Source organism: Gigantopelta aegis, chromosome 15, assembly GCF_016097555.1.
Source record: "Gigantopelta aegis isolate Gae_Host chromosome 15, Gae_host_genome, whole genome shotgun sequence".
NCBI lineage: Eukaryota > Metazoa > Mollusca > Gastropoda > Neomphalida > Peltospiridae > Gigantopelta > Gigantopelta aegis.
This window is the reverse complement of record NC_054713.1, coordinates 42,760,382-42,787,320: the sequence shown is the minus strand read 5'-3', so window position 1 is coordinate 42,787,320 and position 26,939 is coordinate 42,760,382. Positions and strand designations below refer to the sequence as shown.

The window sequence follows — 26,939 nt, the reverse complement described above, 5'->3', positions numbered from 1 at the left end:
GGCGCGTTCAGTTAACGCGAACACTGTACACGTTATACCAGGCGGATATTGCCGACAAATCAGTTTACCAGATTCCGTAAGATGTGTTGCGATGTGATAAGACAGGAATCTAGATGGACTAAACGTGACTGTTAACGCGGTATAAGCTCATTACAACTTCTATATTCCTGAGTTATATATGCAAAGATTATGCATGGAATCCATTAATGTTTAGTTATTTGTTTTTAACATATAGCGAAACATATAGCGAAACATATAGCGAAACATAGTATTTGTAAATATGTTACTGTCCCTTTAATGGTGCTAACTATTACAACACGTATCATGGCATTTCTGTCTTAGACTTTGTTTCTTGCTTGACAACTTATACTACTCAAAACAAATACTGTAATAATATAGTAAATAAAAGTGCATTTCACCATAATACCGATATACTACTAAACAGAATTTTCACCAAAGACTATGTCTGTGCTTTATAAGCGAATGCAGAAGAAAACAATAATCTGATACATACATTGGGCTTGATGTCACAACAGTTTCCTTGTTTTGTGTATTATACTAATTTCTTCTTTTTCAGCCATGTAGAATTTATTTCTGAGTATATAACCTACTGTCTATAATTTTAAAATTATAGGCTACATCTGAATAGGGGCGGATCCAGGGGATATATATATATATATATATATATATATATATATATATATATATATATATTATTCATGTATGTATTTAATTTAATTTTATTTATTTATTGGGTGGGTGGGGGTGGGCTAAATGCAAACTCGCACATGGAGCAAATCGTGAAGCGGGCAATCCAATTAATTTTGAGAGAAAAACAAAAAACCCTCCACCAAAAACAGCCAGAACAAAAAGGCACTTGAATATATTTAGCGGGAGCGTATCCCTGATTCCCCCCTGGATCAGAGTTGTGAAATAATTATTCTTGGCTTTTTTTTTACCGCATCCCCTTCCTAAAATGCACACGTTGCCTAGATACCCGACTTTTTGAAATGATCAGCTGATGGAATACATAGTTGAGCGAATATAGGCATGCCCCCAAGAAGGACTATGTTTCATTATGTTTTATGATACATGGTATGAAAACAATTATGTGAAAACTGGTTTCAAAACCGGTCATAATGGCAGAGAAGATGATGAGGGTAAAAACAAACCTTCTGCATGCAAAATCAAATCACTACTCAAGACAGAGTCTAAAGGGGTGTTTAAACAAATGCTGTCATCTTGTTAATAGTTGTACATTCTGAAACTAATGTTCTTGCATTCAAAATATTTCCAATTCATAACTTAGTAGGCAGAATGAGATTTTTTGGTGAGTATCACAGCCTTCATCGCTGAAAACTGTTCATGCTTACAATTATACACTTCACTGCACTCGGTGGGTTTATCCTTCTACATCTTTCAAACAGCATCATATGTTTTTCTGTACAAATAAAGTTCAAGGGAGGATTTGGTGGTCTGTTATTACAATCAACTACCAAACATTAAAACTACGAACAAAACTATCACGCCAGGTTGTATTAAAAGAGGTAGCACCAACACCGAATCACATTCACAAAAATGATTGTCTTTTAAGTCAATAATTTAAAAAAGGAGATGAAACAATGGAAAGGCTGAGTTTCAAAAATAAATATTTTAGTTATTTTAAAGTTGGATTCCCACGGTATAAAAGAAAACCAAAGAGTTAAAAAGGTATGTATAATAAATAAATAAATAAAAACGAAAAAAAAAAAAAAAAACGAAATGAAAAAAAAAAAAAAAAAAAAAAAAAAAAAACCGAAATAAGAAAAAAAAAAAACGAAAAACGAAAAAAAAATAAAAAAAAATGGAAAGGCGGAGTTTCAAAAATAAATATTTTAGTTATTTTAAAGTTGGATTCCCACGGTATAAAAGAAAACCAAAGAGTTAAAAAGGTATGTATAATAAATAAATAAATAAAACGAAAAAAAAAAAAACGAAATGAAAAAAAAAAAAAATGAAAAACAAAACCGAAATACGAAAAAAAAAACGAAAAACGAAAAAAAAAAAAAAACACTAAAAAAAACCCCGAATAAGAAAAAAAAGAAAAGGGAAACGAAAAACAAAAAGAGTTAAAGAAACGAGCATATAAAGAGTTAATGCTGTGCATCGGCATCACTTCCCTTAGGGTTCAACATAACATGTTCCTCGAACTCGTGCCATCTCATTACCTTGGAGTCGTGTCCGTAGTTATGCATGGCGTGCGACTCCGAAACGTGCACGCCTGACAAGGCGTCCACTTTCCGTCTCCACATGATGCAGCCCAGAACGGGCAGACCGATCGTGTAGGCGATCACGAAGAGAAGGATAAGAATACTGTCTGTCCTGATGACCTTGATCGTCCTCAGCGTCACGCACTTGGCGTGCGACACCAGCGTGTTGGTCACGTTTTCTATCACCTCCACGCACACTGTGTAATCCGTGTCCGTCTTTAGATGGCTCAGCTCAAATTCGTCCACGGCGCCGTCCAGTCTGTCGGAGACGAATTTGCCTAAGCTCTGCTTGTAGCCGACGAACACGGCTTCGAGGGTCCCGTTCTGTTTGTAGTCCGGGAGCGTCCACGTTATGCCCAGGCTGGATGTCGTCGATTTGGTGAGCTCAATGTGCAGAAAGTCAGTCACAGAAGACACCACCGGAACCGGAAATTTCATCAGTAGCGGCTGCCCGCTGACTGTTACGTTGAGTGGTCCTCCGTCGTCCTGTGACGCGTCGGTTAACAAGATGCAGGCGGCAAACAGCGGGAGTATCGCAGATCGTGCCATTATTGACACCTGAAATACATATTGTAAAATAGAGGTTTAAATATGAAAAGGAAACAGATTTTAAAATAAATAAAATGAATCCAGAGAAAGCTAGGTGATTATTTGTTGTTGATGAATTGGAATCTGAAAGACAAAACCGTTAGGCAAAAAAAAAAAAAAAAAAAGAGTTAGTGATCGTCCCCGCCCGTACCTGAAAAATGCGCCCTCCCCTGAATTTATTTTAAAAACTGTTAAAAATGCGTCGAGATAGCAGCAATTCAACTTTCACAAGCGCCGTAACGGGTTAAACCATCACCAGGTCCATCTGGCGGCCAGTGAAGGAACTACAACATCCAGGCGCATGCGCTGTTGGCTACTACTCCCGCAAACAAAATAGTATCCAGGGTTTTATAGTTTTTCACAGAAAAAAATACCCCCCCCCCCCTCCCCCGGGCCGGAAAACATTATAGAAACTTAAAGAAAATTCTCTTCTTAAATGTTTAAGGAGTTTTAGACTATTAACTACTCAGTTGCCCCCCCCCCAAAAAAAAATCCTAGCTACGGCCCTGTCCCTCCCCCATCCCTGATTTGTGTGATCAAAAGGACGATCACCAACTTGTTTTTATTTTTAATTTGGCTTTATCCGCGATCAAGACCATATCTCTGTACAAATGCAAAACGGATGTACTTCTTTGGGGTTCTCTTTTCTATATAAGTATAGGGCGTGACGTAGCCCAGTGGTAAAGCGCACGCTTGGAGAGCGGTCGGTTTAAGATCAATCCCCGTTTGTGGGCTCATTGGGCTAAATTACCAAATGTTCGACATCCAATAGCTGATGATTAATAAATCATAAAACTTTTCTTTTTTTAATTTTACCTTTAATACCTATTCTCTATCCGGGAGACGTAGCCCATTTGGGCTATTTCTCTTTCCAGCCATTCGTACATATAAAAAGTGACAATGGTTGGTCACATTAATCTGCATGGTGACATCAGTACACGTCTCATAATTAGAAACTCAATGCTTCAAATTGATAGCGAGTAGGATGCAACTGCTGCTCAAAATACCGTTGTACAATGCGTTTTCTGATAATCAGGTTTATGAATAGATTTTGTACTCCAGAAATGCTCATCAGTTTATAGCTCGTGTTACAAATTAAAACATGGGAAGTAAGCAAACACTGCTTCCCACTCCATAGAATGAATGAATGAAGGAAATGTTTTATTTAACGACGCACTCAACACATTTTATTTACGGTTATATGGCGTCAGACATATGGTTGAGGATCACACATATATTGAGAGAGAAAACCCGCTGTCGCCACTTCATGGGCTACTCTTTTCGATTAGCAGCAAGGAATATTTTATATGCACCATCCCACAGACAGGATAGTACATACCACGGTCTTTGTTACACCAGTTGTGGTGCACTGGATGGCACCCACAGAATGAATTCTGAAGCATGCTTGCTAAACATCTTTAACATACATTGATGGCTTCGTACTCGGTCGAACAGTGATAAGCTGATGATAAAAAAACGCGTCTACCATATTTAACGACTTTTGGCCAGTTTTCAAAAATGTACGGGAGAGGAGGACGAGGGGGGGGGGGGGGGGGCGTGGTCAACTGGTTCCACCCAATACTAGAGCAAATATTGGCATTAGGAGACGATGTAGACGTTCGGACAAAATATAAATTGATCTGAAAACGTTTCACTATGTATTTTCATCATGCCACTCCTAGGCGTACGGGCTCCCGTTTTTCTAGGGGGCAGGCTAGTGTCGCCCGAATAAAACGAAAATGCCCGAATCTGCAAAGGTTCTTATTTAATAATATTAGCATTACTACCAATCAGCTATATAGGGTTGCAAACGAACCACTGCGCATTTTTACATGGATTATAACTAATTTTGAGGGTAGAATGGTGCACATATTATATGGTAAAAAGGTATCAGGTTAGCACATTTTGACCGAATATCTGTATAATTTCTCCACGAATTTGAGGTTTTGCTCCAGCTTATGATTCTACTCATAATATATAATCAGTTATCCATGTAATCCACGCAAAATTCGTTGTGGTTCGTTTGGATTTTCGTTTAATTCGGGCAAAAATCAGCCTCCCTCACCCCCCCACCCACACCCACACCCACACCCACACCCACACCACCACCACCACCACCACCACCCTTTTCGCAATGGTGACCAGCGCGCCTATACCAGTTTGCATTGAGGAACAAACACGTATGTCAAATTGCATCTTCGCAAGCCAAGGTACCAAAGCGCATAACTATATGGAATGGTACATTGGCATGCGAAGATGATCAATGTGGTGCTCTAGTGGTCTGGCAATCCCCTTGGTCGCCAGTTTTTTTTTATTGTCTATTTGTCTGTTGTCATTATTGTTGTCACTTACAAATTGCATATCTTTGCATAAGCAATGTCATTATATAACGTATTTATTGAACGACAACGACCACGCCCTCTCCCCATTCCACACTCAGGATAATAACATATTTCATTTCATTTCAACTTATTTTCGTGCTTATATCCAATTAAGGTTCAAGTGGAGTTAGTTGTTAGTTGGTTAGTGGTTAGTGAGAAAGAAGAGGGTGTAGTGGCCTTACACCTACCCATTGAGCCCTTAAGAACTCGCTTTGGGTTGGAGCCCATACCGGGCTGCGAACCCTGTACCCACCAGCATTTAGTCCGATGGCTTAATCACTGCGCCACCAAGGCTATCATAATATAAATGTGCGTGTGTAAATCGCCATCTAAACACAAACTGTTATATATTGATTTTCACTTACAAGGTAATTGTGCTATAAATATAGCAGGGCCACAATTGTCTTGACAGCGAGAGCTTGTTCACACAATTTATTCTGACAATTGTCTTGACAGCGAGAGCTTGTTCACACAATTTATTCTGACAGAATAATTACCAAAGTGAATAAATGGTGGTGTTCAAAACACACCTGGGCCCGTGCTTATAAAACTTAAAGTCTAGACTTTAATAAAGGCCAGACTTTAACGTATTGCTATTTGAATAGCGTTGCCATGACGTTAAAGTCTGGATTTTATTAAAGTCTAGACTTTAAGGTTTATAAGCACGGGGCCAGATCTAGGAAACGGAAAAACAATGAGTTAAAGTCTGTTTGGGGAAAACATAAGTACATTGAGACAGGGCTTCTAGAATTAATTTTTTTAAAATTTAAATCTACTAGCCATGGGATCAGTAATTTAAAAACAAAATACTAGCCACCAATAAAAAATCCCTAGCCCTACTTTACTTTAAAGTAAATATATTAAAAACACTAAGATTGGGGAGGAAGGAGTGGGGACAGGATATTCATATTTACAAAATAGACTTAAATGCAGCAGTTGACAACTTTTACCGGCCTCGGTGGTGTCGTGGTTAAGCCATCGAACTTAAGGCTGGTAGGTACAGGATTCAGTGGGTAGGTGTAAGACCATTGCACCCTCTTCTCGTTCACTGACAACTAATAACTAACCCACTGTCCCGGACAGACACCCCAGATAGCTGAGCAGTGTGTCCAGGACAGCGTGCTTGAACCTTAATTGGATATAAGCACGAAAAATGGGTTGAAATGAAATGACGTTTTTTTCACTAGCCGTCGGGCATGGAATAGTAGTTATTTACTAGCCCAGCAGAGTGGGGCTACCACAATCTAGAAGCCCTAAACTGAGAGCTTTACCACTGAGTCACATCTCTAACCCGCAATTAAAACAAGTTAAAGTTTTCTTTGTTTAACGACACCATTAGAGCACTAATCATCGACTATAAAATGTCAAACATTTGGTAATTTTGACTTAAGTCTTAGAAAATGAAACCCGCTACATTTTTGTTATTAGTAGCAAAGGATCTTTAATATGGACCATCCCAGTCAGGACAGCACATACCACGGTTTTTTGATATACCAGTCGTGGTGCACTGGCTGGAACAAGACACAGAAAATGATAAACGAATACTCGCTGCCACCACGTAGCAGGGCGTATGAAAGTGGAGGGGTTCCCCCCCCCCCCCCCATTCTTCATTTGCTGCAGTCTAGATCTTCCTTGCACAATGTCCTGCACACCGCCTACATAGGCTACTACTTCCAAGTAAAACCAAGGCATCTTTTATATACGTCTTCTCAACTAACAAGACGATATTACTTATGATATAGAATTCGATTAAAAACATGATACCTTTGATATCATTCTTCCCAACTAATATGAAATATGATATATATCATGACTTTTAGTTTGATATATAGGTCGATTAAAAAGCAAGGTATATTTTATATTAATCTTCCCAAGTAATATGCAATATGATATATATCACGACTTTTGGTTTTATATAGATCGATCAAAAAGCAAGGTATATATTTTATATCTTCTCAACTAAGTGATGTGCAATATGATATATATACTCTTCAAAAAAAGAAACGCAAAAGGGTACAAATGGGTTATAACTCCGATTTTTTGTTTCCTACCGGTTCATGCTTTGTGAATATAAGGTCATTGCATGTCCCAAACACATTCCCACGGTTACATTCGATAAAACGCAGCTACTGTACAATAAAGTTCCAAAATGTGAATATTCGCAAAAACGCAGCCACGTGCAAACCATGTCACCACTGCACGTGCGTTGTCTGCACGTGCAACATGAACACCGACAGTATAAAAGTGCAGGGTGTTCGCTTGCCTGGCCTCTGTATCTGGCCGACAGTTGACAATCCAGGACATGCCACGTCTCAGTGAACCGCAGAGAAACAATGCCATCGGCCGACAAGACGCAGTCGAATCCAGAACGGCCGTTGCCAGGGCATTCCATGTGTCCCCAAGCACCATCTCCAGACTGTGGGACCGTTACCAGCAACATGGATCAACACGTGACCTCCCTAGATCCGGTCGACCACGAGTCACTACCCCCGGGCAGGACCGCTACATCCGGGTACGCCACCTTCGGGAACGATTGACTACTGCCACCTCCACAGCCGCAGCAATACCAGGTTTGCGCAGGATATCCGACCAGACCGTACGGAACCGCCTACGTGAGGTAGGAATTCGTGCCAGACGTCCAGTTCGAGGTGTCATCTTAACACCACAACACCGTCGACTCCGACTGCAGTGGTGCCAGATTCATCGACAATGGCCTCAACTGCGATGGAGACAGGTGTGGTTCAGTGATGAGTCCCGATTTCTGCTCCGACGTCATGATGGAAGATGTCGCGTGTATAGGCGTCGTGGTGAACGTTATGCGGCAGACTGCGTGCAGGAAGTGGACAGATTCGGTGGGGGTAGTGTCATGGTGTGGGCAGCCATCTCACACACTGGCAGAACTGAACTGGTCCACGTGCAGGGCAACCTGGATGCACAGGGCTACATTGACCAGATCCTCCGGCCACACATCGTTCCAGTTATGGCCAACGCCAACGCAGTGTTCCAACATGACAACGCCAGGCCTCACACAGCACGTCTCACAACGGCTTTCCTACAGAACAACAACATTAATGTCCTTCCTTGGCCATCGATATCACCGGATTTGAACCCAATTGAGCATCTATGGGACGAGTTGGACCGACGCCTCCGACAGCGACAACCACATCCCCAGACCCTGCCTGAGCTGGCAGCAGCCTTGCAGACCGAGTGGGCCACCATCCCCCGGGACGTCATCCGTACTCTGGTTGCTTCAATGGGCAGGCGGTGCCAGGCAGTTGTCAACATACGCGGAGGCCACACCCGGTATTGACTCCAGATGACCTTGACCTTGGTGGTGTGTCCTATCACTTACTCACAATGGACTAGAGTGAATTGTGAACAATCCTGCAACATTTGGTAATTATCGGACTCACCATTCAATAATTAAATCAATTCTCCAAATGTTACGACAATGTGGTTTTGCGTTTCTTCTTTTGAAGAGTATATATATCACGACTTTTGAAATATAGTTTGTTTAAAAGCACTGCATGACCGTAATCTTAAGTATTCATCTTCTCAAGTAACAACACGATACATGTCACGACTTTTGATACACAGGTCGTCAACAATGCTTCCAACTAGGAGAACTGATTTGGCGATCCACCGCTCCTCATATATGCGCTACAACAACACCAACATCATTATTACCGTTCAACCGACAAAAACAATAACAACAGGTACTTAATACCATCAGACGAGCCAAATGATCCGAGTAAACAAATCTAAAGATTTCATTGTTATCAAGATATTTAAACAAAACAAAGAAAGAAAGAAATGTTTTATTTAACGACGCACTCAACACATTTTATTTACGGTTATATGGCGTCAGACATACGGTTAAGGACGACACAGATTTTGAGAGGAAACCTGCTGTCGCCACTTCATGGGCTACTCTTTTCGATTAGCAGCAAGGGATCTTTTATATGCACCATCCCACAGACAGGGTAGTCTATACCACAGCCTTTGATATACCAGTCGTGGTGCACTGGCTGGAACGAGAAATAGCCCAATGGGCCCACCGACGGGGATCGATCCCACACCGACCACGCATCGAGCGAGCGCTGTACCACTGGCCTACGTCCCGCCCCTAAAGAAAAAAACGACAAACAAACAAAACCCCATAAAATACAATACACAAACCAAACTGTAAACAAACAAAAACCCATAAAATACAATACACAAACCAAACTGTAAACAAACAAAAACCCATAAAATACAATACACAAACCAAACTGTAAACAAACAAAACTAAAAGCCAATCTACCAAGCAACAAACGAACCAATCAATCAACGAACCAACCAACCAACAAACAAACAAAAAACAGAAAACAACGAACCAACGAACCAACGAACCACAAACCAACCAACCAAAAACCCCTCACACAAACAAATAATATCAGACACAAATCAATATTCGATACGATGCAATAATGTTACTTTTCAGTATGCATTTTAATCAATGGGCAGGATAGAGCATCGTCCCTCCAACCAAGCTGGTGGGGAGGGCGTGTGTCAGAATAGGCGGTGCACCCCCCCCCCTCCCCCCACACACACACACTTCCAGTTGAAAGGCGAACTGAATATCAATATGTAATGACATACTAATTATTGATTATGGTATTGAAAATTCGGAAACCTTGAAAGGTGTCTCGAAAGAATGTGATGTGTATCATGTATATTTATTTAAATGTGTTGTTGTAAATTAAAATTGTTGTTTAAATCTTAGGTCTTGCTGTTCTTCATCGTTGCTAGTACATGACAATATATTTTTGTCGATCAGGGTTTTTTAAATGTTCACAGGAATAGCTCATAATTTATGACATTGCCATCGGGATATCGTTTAAAAGTTCGCTTGGATTTTTCTGGGGTGTCACGGGGATCCTACAATACCCGTAACTGAATGAAACACGATTATCCAAATATCTCTCCTAACTGTATATCTATTAGATCTCTCTGTAACGGGCAGTTATAACCGCGTGGCTCGTCTAGGTATGATCAGAGATAAGATCTTATATAAAGTATATGTAATATAGCACGTTTAGTTCACTAGAAAACACAACAAAAACACTATACACTTTGGAATCTGTATTACTACTACGCAGACAAATGTACTGCCGCAGTAGTTAATTAACAACAACAATATAATAACAACCCAGAACTAATCACTTAATTAGTTAATCACTAGGTGTCTAGTTTACACAATATTCTAATCACTTCACCGTGACACAACACCCACACGTGTGATAATTGAGAAACGCTTCCAGGGGAACTTAATTAATAAAGGAATTACAACTCTATTCTAACTGGTTAATTTTTAATTAACCCTTAACTACTCATTCAGTAACCTTGTAATACAGACTTAATACTGGTACCTATCACAATAAAGACAATAACCTACAGTTTACCTAGGTCCTCTAGGATGACTGGTTAAGCTTTATATATATTAGAACAGTGAGCCTACAGTTTACTGCGTCAGATTACCGGCAGCACCGTCTAAATAATATTGGTATAATACAGTATTAAAATATTTAAAGTCACATCAATCACATCAAGGTTATACACAGAGCAGAAATAAAATATTTACCAGTCCGGACGGACAACGATCCCCTGGAGCCTTCCTTTTGTTTCTCCCTGATATCTCTAAAACCCTAGCTATTTATCATAAAATTCCGAATATCGCCTGGGGCACAACGCGGTCCTCCCCCTATCAAGTGATATTTCCACAGCGACCAAGCCGGCATATTTTTCTTAGAAGCCTAGACTGGTCGTCGCCTAGTTCGCCAGCAATACCCCGATCGTACCGAACTAGCGGAGGTATTACGTAACTACTGGCCACATGGCCTCCACGCCTGGACTGGGTGTGTATTAGAGGGTACAGCTCGACCACTGTCGCGCAGAGGTATTACGTAACAAAGTGCCCACCTGGGCTTAAGTGCATATTGGAACTGCACACGGCCCTCTAAAACAATTAATATCGCCACAGGCGAAAACTAAATTAAGAGCATGATCCGTCACATGTTTTTTTTGTTGTTTTTTTGTGTGTTTCTTTAATAAATGCAATTCTACACCCACCCACTCCCACCCTTAAAAATTGATGAAATTTTCCGACGACAATGCTTTCAAAGTGTAGGCAAGCAACCTGGAAGAAAAATAATCAATAAAACACTAATGACATTGCACAGTTGTTTATTACTTTGAACCGAAAATACAAACAATATACTGCCCGAATCTAGTTAGCTGTCTTTCCTTCTTTCTTTCTTTTAAATTAGTGCCGTGCTTATATCCAATTAAGGTTCAAGCATGCTGTCCTGGGCACAAACCTCAGCTATCTGGGCTGTCTGTCCAAGACAGTGGGTTAGTTGTTAGTTGGTTAGTGAGAAAGAATAGGGTGTAGTGATTGAACACCTACCCACCGAGTCGGTAAAACTCGATTCTGGGTGTGAGCCGTTACCGGGCTGCGAACCCTGTACCTACCAGCCTTTTGTACGATGGCTTAACCACGACACCAGTGCCGAGGCCGGTTGGAACCATTTTAAAACACGCCGGGCGTCCACGCGTTCACGGAGAGTTCAAGACTGTGCCATGCAATTACACACACAATAACATTGCTAATTGAAAGGCTATTATTACAGGGCCGTGCAAGAAAACAAGAAGAGGGGAGGTTCGTCATACTCTTTTGAGAAACACATGCATACGTGCTTTTCTTACATACATACATACAAACAAACAAACAAACATAGAGACACACACACACAACACACAGACGCATGTACACAGACACACACACACACACACACACACACACACACACACATACAAAACACACACATGTACACACACACACACACACACACACACACACACACATGTACACACATACCAGGTGCGTGTGCAGAAATGTTAGCAGGGGTCTAGACTGTGGAGAGCGAAGTTAACGGGGGCGGAGTTGAGTCATGCCCCTCCAGAAAATATATTGAAAATAAAATTGCTTGAGCATGGGAAAGGGGATTCGATCCCCAAAACCTTCCCCTGTACACATGCCTACATACATATACATATATACATACATACATACATACATACATACATACATACAAACATACATACACACATACATTTACACATGCATATACATATACAATGTACATATATTACACATGCACATGATACAAATGTACACAAAACATATACATATAGACATACATTACATATACACATTCACATTCAACACAATGGCATGCACATGCACATACACACGTACAGTATACACATATGTATGATACACCTACCTCAAATTAATGTATGATTAACACTGCTCCCTCACACACAGTTCGTGCCGAAATCTACACAGACTGTGCCGCGCGGCCGTTCACCAGCCGGTGGTGTTAACTGTGTGTGTGGTACGTACTGACTGCCAGTTTATGTCTGTAACACAATGTAACACCTTCAGCTGTTACATTATTCATGGGTTATAACACTGACAAACATAAAACAGGCGTGACGCTTACACAATATAACGACAATCAATAGCAAATGAATACGGATCGCTGGCGTCCTAGCGCCATGTATAATTAAGCGATATATTAAAAATTACATTTGTTTCTCTCTCTCTCTCTCTCTCTCTCTCTCTCTCTCTCTCTCTCTCTCTCTCTCTCTCTCTCTCTCTCTCTCTCTTCCCGTCAGTGGGCCTATTTCTCGTTCAAGCCAGTGCACCACGACTGGTATATCAACGGCCGTAGTATGTACTACCCTGTCTGTGGGATGGTGCATATAAAAGATCCCTTGCTGCTAATCGAAAAGAGTAGAGCCCATGAATTTGCGACAGCGGGTTTCCTCTCTCAATATCTGTGTGGTCCTTAACCATATGTCGGACGCAAAATAACCGTAAATAAAATGTGTTGAGTGCGTCGTTATTTAAAACATCTCTCTCTCTCTCTCTCTCTCTCTCTCTCTCTCTCTCTCTCTCTCTCTCTCTCTCTCCCTCTCTCTCTCTCTCTCTCTCTCTCCCTCTCTCTCTCTCTCTCTCTCCCTCTCCCTCTCTCTCTCTCTCTCTCTCTCTCTCTCTCTCTCTCTCTCTCTCTCTCTCTCTCTCTCTCTCTCTCTCTCTCTCTCTCTGTCGGTTATTTCAGGCGAAGCACAGCGCTGGTTTAGCTAGCGGTTTAGCATTGGAACTAAACGACGAACCGCAGGATTCATTTCAAATAGCTATGCGTGATGGAAACATGCCAATTCGCGATGACATACTCATTATTCTTTAGGACCGACAAGCGCTCAAAATAGAATTCGAGTTACATCAATGTTTGGTATTCCTCACCGACAGACTATGATAGATGTTCCCCTCGTTATGCCTGTACTAAGAACATTAATAAATAATTATACTCCACTGTAATAAACCCGAACTATTACTAATCAACGCAACGCAAACAACAGAACTTAGTTTGTAAACATATATATAATAGGAACGCACAAGAGTAAGCTAATATTGGCTCACGTGATAAGAGTGTGTAAAGTGTGTGTGTGGTGGTGCGGGGTGAGGGATTGAGGAGTCGACCTCTCCACTACTCAAAGCTAATTTTAAAATGTTATTTTACAGTGGAGCATGGTCGGACCCCCTCCTCCATCCTAGAAACGTTGCTTGACACAATATAGACCCAAATCTGCCCCACCCACCCCACCCCCAACGGATACTTTTCTGCACACGCGCCTGCGTTATAGTTAATATAAAAATTAATTACTACCAGTATCTTATTCCAGGTTGCCTTGAATTTATCCTCCTATTTCACTCGTTATTACGATATGGCAATCACCATGGACAAATACCACACAGAGAATATTCGTATCCTTCGAATATGAGACCCAGGCCACTAAACAATTTGTAAACCATCTGACGCGTGTTTATATCTACTGAAGGCTCAAGCACGTCTGTCTTTGGCAAACGCTCAGAGCTGTCCAAGATGGGTCACAGGCCAACAAGTCACCGATTCAAACCGTTCGCGAACGTTTGATTGTGTTCGCTCCTAAAAGTCGACTGCTAGTCAAACGTTCGCAAGCGTTAGCAACGAGCAGCTGACTGAACAGTCCCCAGTTCATCAACAATGATTTTTTTTTTTCAAACTCTTTTTTCAGCGATGTACAGTAAATGCCAAAGTCAAGTTCATTATGAACTCGCACGACTGTGTTATCGATCAATATATTTATGTAGTACTGTACACACGTAGAAAATGTATTAACTTTAAAATGAAAATTAATGTTCGTTTTGTTTAACGGCACCACTAGAGCGCATTGATTTATTAATCGTCATCTATTGGATATCAAACATTTGATACACCCGACACGTCTATACATAAAGAATAATACATGAGTTTCCGTTTGATACCATTTATCTTACAACGAGTTGTTTAAAAACGTATCCAACTCGCTTTCGCTCGTTGGATATGTTTTTAAACAACGAGTTGTAAGATAAATGGTATCAAACGGACACGAATGTAGTATTCTATTTCTTACATACCTCGAAAAAATGAAAATGTAAATAATATAATGAACTAAATTATGTTGTTACAGAACGTAGCCTAACTGGGTCATGGCGTATGGAGTGTAAAGTGACGTCACCCATTTCATTTCCACCGGAGTCAGAATGTAAAGTGACGTCACTCCACTTTCGATCGCTTTGGTTACTGGGTCATGACCTCTCAGAGCTGCCAGTTGTATGTCTTGAAATTGTTAACACACGTACATGTGTAAACAAATATGTGTTATCAAAAATAACGAATGATGTTCTCACCAATGGGTGTGTAAGAAACAATGTTTGTACCTCGTACGGTAATTAAGAAATGTTTGACATCCAATAGGCGATGATTAATAAATCGGTGTGCTTTAGTTGTGTCGTTAAACAAAACAAACTGACGTTTTTCTTACGGTAACGTCCAAAACGCCAATATTATGACATAACGTTCCACCCAGTACACCACAGACTAGTTAAAGGCCGTGGTATGTGCTGTTCTATATGTGGGGAAAGTGCATATAAAAGATCCCTTGCTGCTAATGGAAAAACGTAGCAGGTTTCCTCTGATGACTACGTGTCAGAATTTCCAAATGTTTGACATCCAATATGCGACGATTAATTAATCAATGTGCTATTCTGTCTGTGGGATGGTGCATATAAAATACCTCTTGCTACTAATGGAAAAAAATGTAGCGGGTTTCCTCTCTATGACTTAAACAGAAATAAAAGCTTTGGTCGAGTGAGCGTTCTTCCAATACTCACTTAGATCCCGCCCTAACTTAAGTTGAAAGACAAGGCAAAAACACAAATTTCTGCAGAAAATCGATTATTTATTTTTTATGTTACCCTGTAGTATTTACTCAAATAAATAAAATCACGTAACACTTGTAATCACTCATGCTCGCGTTTACTCCGTAAATAATCGACTTTGACACGGAAGTCTCTGCTTTCCAGTTTGGTGCAGTGCAAGTTACAGCATCGCCGCGACTAACAGGCAGAGGATTGAAGGAAGGAAGGAAGGAAGGAAGGAAATGTTTTATTTAACGACGCACTCAACACATTTTATTTACGGTTATATGGCGTCAGACACATGGTTAAGGACCACACAGATATTGAGAGAGGAAACCCGCTGTCGCCACTTCATGGGCTACTCTTTTTCGATTAGCAGCCAGGGATCTTTTATATGCACCATTCCACAGACAGGATAGTACATACCCAGGGTTCGAACTTAACGGTCGACTGAAAACCCACAGTAAGGTTGCCTGGCGACCGATTTTTTTTTTAAATCAATAATTAATAAATAAATAAAAGTACAGCTATGTAGCCTACTTTGCACAATGAAAAGTGTAGGTCTGCTTTTACATATAAACATATGCCCAATATAAGAATAGGTGTAAGGTAAGTTAAGTGGCATGTAAAATTGGGCACAAATTCATGTCGACAAGATTCAGCCCTGGTTATGTGTACACGTTATAGATCGTACCCACTGAACATTATATTTTAGGTTTTTTCTAAATTATTATTATTTCATTGAGATGGGGTGGGGGGAGGAAGGGGTTGTGTCGGTTATACCAGTGCTCAACGTTTGGTGAACGCAAACATCTTTGTTTGTTGGAAATACCACAAATGTATTGACTTTGACAGTGGTGAGTCACAGTAGCATGTCTGTTATTTATTTAAAGAGTGGGTTGGTTGAGTGCAGAAGAATACTCAAAATAAATGTTTTCTCTTATAATCTGTTGCAATATTGTTGTTTTTTTAGAAAATATTACTCGGGCAAGTGAAAATAGATCCGGGCAAGTGAAAGTGCTGTCACCACTTGCCCGGATGGCAACTCAAAAAAAAAAAAGTTAAGTGCAGACACTGCATACTACGGCCTTTGTTACAGCAGCTGTGGAGCACTGGCTGGAACGAGAAATGGCCCAATGAGTCCACCGACGGGGATCGATCCTGGACCGACCGCGCTTCAAGCGAACGCTTTACCACTGGGCTACGTCCCGCCCCTTAACAGGCAGAGGGACAACTGGCTAAAACCTGCATCAAAATAGACGTATCGTACGGGTGGTGTGGGCTGGGGTGGAGTGGGCTGGGGCGGTATGGGCTGGGGCGGTGTGGGCTGGGGCGGAGTGGAGTGGAGTGGGGTGGTCTGGTGTGGAGTGGGGTGGGGTGAGCTCGGGAGGAGTGGCATGGGATGGGTTTGTAGTGGGAAGGCTGGTTTTTGCCAGAATTAAACGAAAATGCCTGAATATGAATAACTGCGAGGTTGGGGGGGGGGGGGGGGGTCATATTAGCAGGGGCCTGATTTGGTTCCGTCGGTTGAGTGATCGCTTAAGGTGTTTGTGTCGTAGGATCGAACCACCTCGGTGGATCCATTCAGCTGATTGGGTTTTTCTAGTTCCAACCAGTACACCGCAACTGGTCAAAGGCCGTGGTACGTGCTTTCCTGTCTGTGGGGAAAATGTAGCGGGTTTCCTCTTATGACCACGTGTCATATTATTACCAAATGTTTGACATCCAAAAGCCGATGATTAATAAAGCAGTGTGCTCTAGTGGTGTCGTTACACAAAACAAACTTTTTCCAAATTATCAATGCTACCAATACTTACCAAACAGCAATATTGGGTTGCAAACGAATCGCTACACGTTTTTACATGAATTACAACTAATATTGATGGAAATACGGCTCATTCTTTCCGAATATCTCTATCGTTTTTGCCCGAATTTGAGGATTTTCTCTAGCACGGGAGTGGGGTGCCGTGGGGGTGGGGCTCAGTTCCCGCCCACTGATCTCGTACGCATAGGTGTCTCAACTCGAAAAAAGATATGAGAAAATTTCATTGTTAATTTAAAAGTGCCCTTTTCTTTTCATTTTACTGACACCCATCTTTTTTTTTTTACATTTTCATCCTCGAGTGGGAGGAGATGGGGAGTACAGTCCTCAGGTCTCGCCCCCCACCCCACGGTTCCTGTTGGCCTGACTATATATTATTATGCCCCGATTCATTTTTCTACTGACCCGTAGTTTATTTTATACCAGGTATGACCCTGAATATGCATAAAAGGCTCTCTGTGTTATGAACAGCACGTTAATAACATTTGGGATTAATATGCTTTTACATTTACGAACCGACCTGGGTTTCACGGTAAAAAGACGTGTAAGTAATTATACAGCCTGGAATAAAAACTTCGATTATTTCTAATTACCGTGCTTCACATAAAGAACAAATAACACCAATGGGAATTCCGAATAGATGGAGGTTACCATGGATCGTGACATTGATGTAACCATGAATTTATACTTGTGTGTGTGTGTGTGGGGGGGGGGGGGGGGGGCATATGGGCGGAGGGCAACCACACTGTCTGAGTCGTGTTATGGGGCAACAGGCAAATGTAAAAAAGAAGTTTGTTTTGTTTAACGACACCACTAGAGCACCTTGATTTATTAATCATCGGCTATTGGATGTCAAACATTTGGTAATTTCGACGTATAGTCTCAGAGAGGAAACCCGCTACACTTTTTCATTAGTAGCAAGGGATCTTTTATATGCACCATTACACAGACAAGATAGCACATACCACGGCCTTTGGTATACCAGTTGTGGTGCACTGGCTGCAAAGAAAAATAGCCCAATGGGCCTACCGACGCGTCACGGGGATCGATCACAGAACGACCGCGCATCAAGTGGACGTTTTACCACTGGGCTATGTCCCGCCCCGGCAAATGTAAAAGGTGCTGAAGAAGAAAGAAGAGGTTTGATGGGGGGGGGGGGGGGGGGGGGTGAACTGCGTCGATCTCCCACCGCCACCGCCATCACCTTATATATTGAGGTCTTACAATTCTAGCTAACAAAATTAAAGTTTTTGTTTAACGGTACCACTAGAACATTTATTAATCGTCAGCTATTGCATGTCAAACATTTGTAATGGTGACGTGTAGTCTTAGAGAAGAAACCTACTACTTTTTTTTCCATTAGTAACCAAGGGATCTTTTATATGCACCATCCCATAGACAGGATAGCACATGCCACTGCCTTTGATACACCAGGCGTGGTGTGGTAGCGGTTAAAAACAAGGTGGGGAAATGGGGGGGGGGGGTGCAATTTATACCCAAAAGTCATCTTTCAGTAAAATGCCTATCTATATCCCTGTGTGTACAATGGAGTCTCTCCAATTAGCGCATCAAGTACATCGTCCGATTTTAAGAGGTATACAGTTTAGAGAGGTTCTTTTTGTACTGATACTTAAAACGTAACAGTAAAATGAAATTTGTAAACAAATTGCTAAAGAAAAAAGTGGGACAAATAGATTTAGAAGGAAACCGCCCCATAGTGAAAAATACGTTGTGGTGTTTAAAAACTAGAGTATGTCCCTTTAAATCCCCGCTTCCAACACCTGTGATATATATTTGTATGCCATAGCCTCTGCCTCCCTCGAAAACAAAAAGCAGTTTACGATCTTGCACGTGAGAAACTCGGAAACAACTTACCTGACAGTGACAGGTGTGTGTTCGATCGTCCGATCAAGTCAACCTGACCAAACCTGGTCCGACACCTTTCGGGTCTTATCGGATCTCTTCGTGCGTTAAAAACAAAAATCGTCACAGTCCGTTCTTTTTGCGTTCACTCTACAAGATTCATTAGTCCACGGATCACACACGTGTGCGTATTACTCGCTTCACTGAACGTGTTCCCTCGTGAAAACACTCCTGCTTGTGGACGGCGCTTTTAGCAGAGCCATATGGTTACAATAATATCGTACTACCTACACATCGTATGCTGTCACCGCCAAACCCTTGTGTGTGCGTACGTATCACGTTTCAGGTGGTCTTTCACGGGAATTAATTTGCCCGCGTTGCGCGCTGTCTTTCCCGGTGATCAATGCCAGCGGTGGCGCTCCGTGCACCGACATTGTCTCGACTCAGTAGCTCGGAGTCGTTGGCAGCGTTGTACATAGGAGAAGATTACGACTGTACAACTGCTGCTGTTGAGAATAATTAAGCGATGCAGCTCGGTTCCCAACCCATCAGCGCACCAGAGCTACACTAACCACAAACACGTGTGTGCGCGCGATCGTTCTTCGGCGTTTTCCGTAATGTAGGCTTCTAAAACGTTCTTTCTGTCGGCGATACTTTTCCCAGTGGACAGTTCTGTGTTGATCGCTGAAACAGGTGTGGGTGGGGGGTGTTGCCATATATACTACTCAAAAGAATTTAAGGGTCAAAAATTTATAACCAAATAAGTTTCAGAGTGTATTAGATTGATGATGTAAACTACACCAAATTTTTTATTTATTGTTCCATATTTACAAAAAACCACAAATAAACGTCACTGTATACAAGAAAGTCACATGACATGCTGTCAAAGTTGAAGGTTGTCAAACATGGATTTTACACATTAGAACATTCGTTTAATAGTGTGTGAATCCACCCCTGGCGCGAATACACTCGACACATCGTTGCCTCATGCTGTTGATCAGACGTCTGAAGAACTCTTGGGGAATGGCCTGCCACTCTGCCATAAGAAGTTGACCCAGATCATGAAGGTTGGCCGGAGGGGCATGGTTATCCCGAACTCTCCTGCCTAATTCGTCCCAGGCGTTTCTCTATTGGGGCCAAGTCAGGCGAATATGCTGGCCAATCCATCCTGGCGATACCTTGTTGTCTGAGAAAGTCCGTTACCACCCTGGCGCGGTGGGGTCTGGCATTGTCATCCTGCAGAACTGCCCCGCCGCCAATCTGCTGAAGGCCTGGGAGAACCAACGGCCGGATAATCTCATTCAGATAGCGGATTCCATTCAGATTGCCATCCACCACATAGAGGGGGGTCCTGTGGTGGATAGAGATGCCGCCCCACACCATGACGCTGCCACCACCGAACCGGTGACGTTGTTTAACGTTAACGTCAGCGAAGCGCTCCCCAGGACGTCTGTAGACACGAACCCGACCGTCGTTGAACTGGAGACTAAACCTGGACTCATCAGTGAACATCACTCGACCCCACTGAACACACGTTGCCACCGCAGATGAAGTGTGCACCAGTGACGTCTGGCCGTTCTGTGACGTGGTAGGAGTGGTGGTCGAACAGCCTGGCGACGGCAGCGTAGATTATTGGCTCTCAGACGATTGCGTATGGTTTGATCAGACACTCGAGTTCCAGTCACAGTCCGCAGATTGTCACGTAATCGGCGTGCAGTGGTTGTGCGTTGACGTAGAGCCATATTGGTGATGTAGCGGTCCTCTCTATTTGTAGTGCTTCGGGGTCTTCCCGAACGTGGACGATTTCGAACAGAATTCGTTGCTTGGTACCGTTGCCACAGTCGGCCAACGACACTCTGACTGACACCAAGTCTCAGAGCAACATTTCTTTGCGTATTGCCATCCTGAAGCCAAGCAATAGCCCTTCCTCGATCTTCGATAGTCAGTTGAAGTCGTACCATTGTCGAATTTGGAGTGTGCACCGTACACGAACGCAAGCTCCAATTATATGGAAATTCAGCATTGGGAACATGGAATACACGTGCAAAGCGTGCAAATGAAGCGCTTTGTGAAAAAGCAAGTTATGGGCACTTAGCAGACCTTTCGCTTTCGCCCTAATTTACGTGCAAATGTAAGCATGTTTTCGCCATTAGAACTAGTCGACAGTGTCAATGACAGTGGATTTTAATTTATTTATGGGTTGCTTAGACCCACTTTCGTCAAAATGGAACAATACCATGCGTGACATTATGGTCTAGCTAATATAATTGACATTCAGAAAATAATGTCGAAAATATCATCTGACCCTTAAATTCTTTTGAGTAGTATATTTCCCCACCACCTGCAGTTCGAAAACTAGACGGATATTTGAGCAGTTGCCATCAACGTCATAGACTGCGTTCAGCTAGAAAAATACGACTACGATTAATATACATACTGTAGGCCTATATACATGTAGCCTACTAAGTACTTACAGAAAGAATATTCCATATTTTCAGTTGCGGTACATGAAATAAAAAATCTATTTCAATCGGTTAACGAAAAAAAAATTCAACAACATGGACGTAAAATGAATCCATTCTAGTAAAGCAAAGTGTAACACCATTCAGTGAAGGAGAAAGGGTGGCAGTTTTTAACTGAGTTCCACCACATGTTTCTTAACTATGCACAGTTATAGGCCTTAGAAATAAAAGGGAAATGACTGCTCGGCTGAATATTTATATAATTTCAGTATTTTATCAGTACTACAATCCTTCCGTTAAAGTATTAACTGAAGAAAATTAGAAAACTAGCTGGCACCAAGTGGGGTGCTAATCGTAACATGTATACTGAAAGAAGCAATCGGACCACATCTTGGGTACGGATCCAGTGCATGGTCAATCAGCAGTTGCATCAACAAATACTAGACAGGGTTCAAAACCAAGCACTCGGGATAATAACTGGAGCAATGAGGTCAACCCCCATTGAGAAAATGGAACAGCTCACTGGCATCGTTCCCCTCAGCAAACGCCGGGACTCCAAGCTCATGATACAAGCCACTACGTTCAAGTATTTGCCACAACACCCAATGAACAAGAGAATGAATGACTATCCCTGTAACAGACTAAAGAACTAGTTTACATAAAAAGAGCAAAATACTCCTGAGGCAACATAAGGGACAACTCCCAAATAAAATCCATCCATCAAGTTAGTACTGTCAGCTGCGTCCCACCATGGGAACCACAAATGAACAATGTAAAGATCTGCACAGTCGTCCAGCACCTCACCCCTGGAGAGGAACACAATGAACCATACTAACGAGCCCTGACACTGGCCATGATTGATGAATAGTACCCAGAGACACCATGGATACAGGTATATACTGATGAATCTGCAACAAATGCAGTGGAAAACTGAGGGGCTGGAATATACATCATGGACCTTAGTGGCTACCGAGAGGAGGCACATTTTCCTACAGGGAAACCCTGCACAAACTATGCTGCAGAGGCTGAGGCTACCATTCATGCTGCCCACATCATCAGCACCAGAGAGGAGAACTGCTCACGTGTCGTCTTCCTGACAGATGCTCTCTGCTCTCCAGGCTCTTGAAAACAACAAGCTTGACAGACTTCCAGAAGCCCTACATCCTATCAGCAGTGTCAACCAAGTTGTGTTACAATGGATCCCTGCATACCAGGAAATGAAAATGCAGACAGACTGGCAAAACTGTGCAGCTAAAGAACAGGAGGATAACTGGGTGACATACGAAGAGATGAAATCCCATATTAAATATCTCTATAGACCTCCCGAACAAACCAATGATTATTACCTGCTATCCCGTCAGGAACAAGACATCATTTTCCGACTAAGGACTGGACACAACAGGCTAAACCAGCATATGCATAAGAGGCTCCGGCTGTTACCTTCTTACGTGTGCTTCTGTGGAGAGGCAGAACAGACGACCGAACATGTCATCCAAGACTGCATAAACCTACAGCAGCTGAGACTACCTAGACAACTACAACAACTCCCTAGAAGAAGCTGTATGGCACAAGAAGTGATCTACAGAGAACAGTATCGTTCTTAGTCACTGCTGGCATCGACATATAGTCAACAAGTGAACGAAAAGAAGAAACTGAAGAAAATGAAAAAAAGAAAGAAATGTTTTATTTAACGACGCACTCACCACATTTTATTTACGGTTATATGGTGTCAGACATATGGTTAAGGACCACACAGATTTTGAGAGGAAACCCGCTGTCGCCACTACATGGGCTACTCTTTCTGATTAGCAGCAAGGGATCTTTTATTTGCGCTTCCTACAGGCAGGATAGCACAAACCATAGCCTTTGTTGAACCAGTTATGGAACACTGGTCGGTGTAAGTGGTTTACACCTACCCATTGAGCCTTTCGGAGCACTCACTCTGGGTTTGGAGTCGGTATCTGGATTACAAATCCCATGCCTCGACTGGGATCCGAACCCAGTACCTACCAGCCTGTTGACCGATGGCCTAACCACGACGCCGGTCCTGAAGAAATACCTTTTATAGCTCATTTTTGAAACAACTGGATGTTTTTACAATACCCCCTAGTTTCGCACAAGATTGTAATACTTAAGGTACTGCATACATGTTTTAAGCACAAGGATACTTGACACAGTGGTACTAGAGGAAATAAAACTGCAAACATAAACTGCCCAGATGAAACTTTTTTTGGCAACAATCACCGTCATATTTATCACCAATGGCAGAACTGCTTTGACCCAGCCGAATGTTATTTGGTTTAGTACTACCTAAAGCGGTTTTCCGCAGATATAGAGAAAGACAAAGAGAGAGAGAGGGCGGGGGGCGGGGGGGGGGGGGGGGGGGGGGGCAGGAGAGGGAGGGAGGAAGGAAGGCATGGTTACGGCCCATGGGTGGATTCAGCGGGATGTATGAAAGAGACAGATTCTGACTGGGTTCATGTAGTTCATTAACTTGCATTAAGACTGACAAAGACAACAAACCAAGTAAACAGTAACTACATATTTATCTCACAGTGTTCACATTGAAATTTCACATTAACAATTACAACCAACCCCCAAACCGAATATAGACATTTACCCATTTAGGTCCACCGATACAAACTTCTAAAGTGCCCAGTGAAAAGACTACCAAACAGATGGTATAGGGATTAACGTGCACATTCAGAGCAAGCTGTTTTAGCGCACGCCGGTCATGGGCACAGGTGCCGGCCTCGCCCGGCTCCTCCGTCCAGGACAGGAAAGGTTGAGGTGGGTGGAGAAGGGACCGCCTGCACTGACCGGTGCAAGGGATCACCAGCAGCCCGACCGAGAACGGTAGCAGGCAGAGGGTTGGTTTGGGTGCTGTGGAATTTGAAATGTCCCGTAGGATTAATGCCTAAGAGAAAAAGTAGCACAATTTGAATGAAGCAAATTTGGCGCATTTTTTATTGGTCCGCCTAATGGAAAAAAAGGACCAAACAGAGAACACACTCCCTTTTATACCCCAACCTAACCCATAGTCAATAGCCATTGGCCAAGTATTTCTACACACTGCACGGGCAACGCGACAAACACGAAACACAAAAATCTCGTGCACGATGTAGAACACACGAATACTGAAACATACTCGTCCACCGACCAATAAAAGTTAGGACCAGCCAGTCCGTTACAAGTACATTAAAATATTGCATCCAGCCAGTCCGTTACAAGTACATTAAAATATTGCATCCAGCCAGTCCGTTACAAGTACATTAAAATATTGCATCCGTTTCCCTTTGGAATATAATTTAATTCAGTGCGATGTATTATTTCATTTTGACGGCAAATATATCAGACTATACAGGCCCGTATACCCCACTCCAACGCACCCACCCCACCCCCACGAATACACACTCCAGATATGGTCTTTACGGGCCTGAGTCAACGGAATGATTGCAAAGCCCTCTTGGCCGGTTAGCAAAGCCGTGTTGTTACTTCCTGGCGGGATTCCAAGTACTTGGCGTTCAAGGTTGCAGAGCACTAGTTTTGAGAGTTCCGAGTCGGAGGTCGAATATTTACGAAGAAAAAGCAGATGCGGCTTTAATTGGTAGTTCAGAGCCGTCGGATCGGGGGTGGGGGGTGGGGGTGTCTTTGGTCCTTACCCCTACATTTTATTATTTTTTATATTATTATTATTATTTTTTTTTTAACCTATACACTATTAAAGGCATATTGTCACAGACCACTGACCTATTTAATGGTCTAACAAAGTATTACCTGAACAAAATTAATCTGAATTGTCCAATAAATGTACTTTATTCAACTATCTTCATAACCACCATCCTCCATTTATTAATATTTTGTAAAAAATAATTGACTTATGGCAATGGTCCATAATTCAAAAACTAAAATTGCCGAGAGGATTGACATGGATTTCACTCCACCATGGTTCAGTTAAGGTGATGCAATAGCTAGATTTGGTTTCCAACAATTAATGTAATTTTTAGTTATTATCCATTTTTAGAGAAATAAGGTCCTTAAATCCGTGACAGTATGCCTTTAAATTCAAGCATACGTAGCCTATAATGTCCATGAAGACACTAGCAACAAAATAAAACCTATTGGAACATAATCTCTAATTGTATTATGGAGCGGGACGTAGACCAGTGGTAAAGTGTTCGCTTGATGCGCGGTCGGTCTAGGATCGGTCCCCGTCGGTGGACCCATTGGGCTACTTCTCGTTCCAGCTAGTGCTCCACAACTGGGGTAACAAAGGCCGTGGTATGTATTATCCTGTATGTGGGAAGGTGCATATAAAAGATCCCTTTCTGCTAATCGAAAAGAGTAGCCCATGAAGTTGCGACAGCGGGTTTCCTCTCTCAATATATGTGTGGCCCTTAACCATATGTCCAACGACATATAACCGTAAATAAAAATGTGTTGAGTGCGCCATTAAATAAAACATTTCCTTCCTTGCTTCCTAATTGTATTATAGCAGGGTAAACGTTTTGTTTGTTTGTTGTTGTTTGTTTGGGTTTTGGGGTTTTTTTTGGTTTATTTTACCAAACCAATAAGGGTATATTGCTGTATTAAATGCCGCTCAAGTGTTTAATTCAGTCAGTGCAATATAGCGATCAAGTACACTATCACTGTTGAAAAATGACCATTTCCATATAAAGTTGATGACACGATGTGTTCGATAACTTCACTTGACAATACAAAATAACATAGCATCGCACGCATCCAGTCTACACGCTCTCCTTGAAACTAATGCTTTTCAGTTTATTTTATTATTTTAGCCGGACCGCACGCACGCGCTGCATCCAGTCTATAAATATGAGCCCTATATGTGACTGTCTCCATATAACATTTTGTAAGCGTTCGTGATTTCATGAATATCGTAATAACTCTGTCTGCCAGTATGAATGTCAAAGTTTGCATTCGGCATAAAATGAAAATGTCTTAATGATTTAATGCATCTCAGTGGTTTCTGATATGAAGACAACAAAGGCTGGATCAAAAGGAATATTGCTCGACATGAAGAGAGATCGGCTATTGAAAGGCAGAAGTGGTCCCTTTAGTGGAACCAGTCTTGAAAGTGGTAGACGGATCAGGACGGAAGAGTCGTCACAGGAAGTGTCAGTCCTTTAAGTTTCACACCACAATTATTTACGCTATAGGTTTCCATATAGCGTTAGTGGCTACGGAACTTTTAGTAATATCCATAAGCCTGTGGATTTTTTT

General features: G+C 42.0%; 1 protein-coding gene across 3 annotated transcripts in view; it reads right to left on the bottom strand.

Moving 5' to 3' along the window:
* Positions 1 to 19,876, bottom strand: part of LOC121390649 — a 24,366-nt gene extending 4,490 nt beyond the window's left edge. The window contains exons 1-3 of one of the 3 annotated variants that reach the window (XM_041522513.1): positions 19,246 to 19,876; positions 12,547 to 12,682; positions 2,003 to 2,807 (exon numbers count right to left, since the gene is read on the bottom strand). In XM_041522513.1, coding sequence (XP_041378447.1) covers positions 2,133 to 2,798 — 666 coding nt within the window. In that variant the 5' untranslated portion in view covers positions 2,799 to 2,807; positions 12,547 to 12,682; positions 19,246 to 19,876 and the 3' untranslated portion in view covers positions 2,003 to 2,132. Of the gene's footprint in view, positions 1 to 2,002; positions 2,808 to 12,546; positions 12,683 to 19,245 lie in introns of those variants that run through there. The other 2 variants (XM_041522514.1, XM_041522512.1) reach the window with 2 other exon arrangements.
* Positions 19,877 to 26,939: the final 7,063 nt, after the last annotated feature.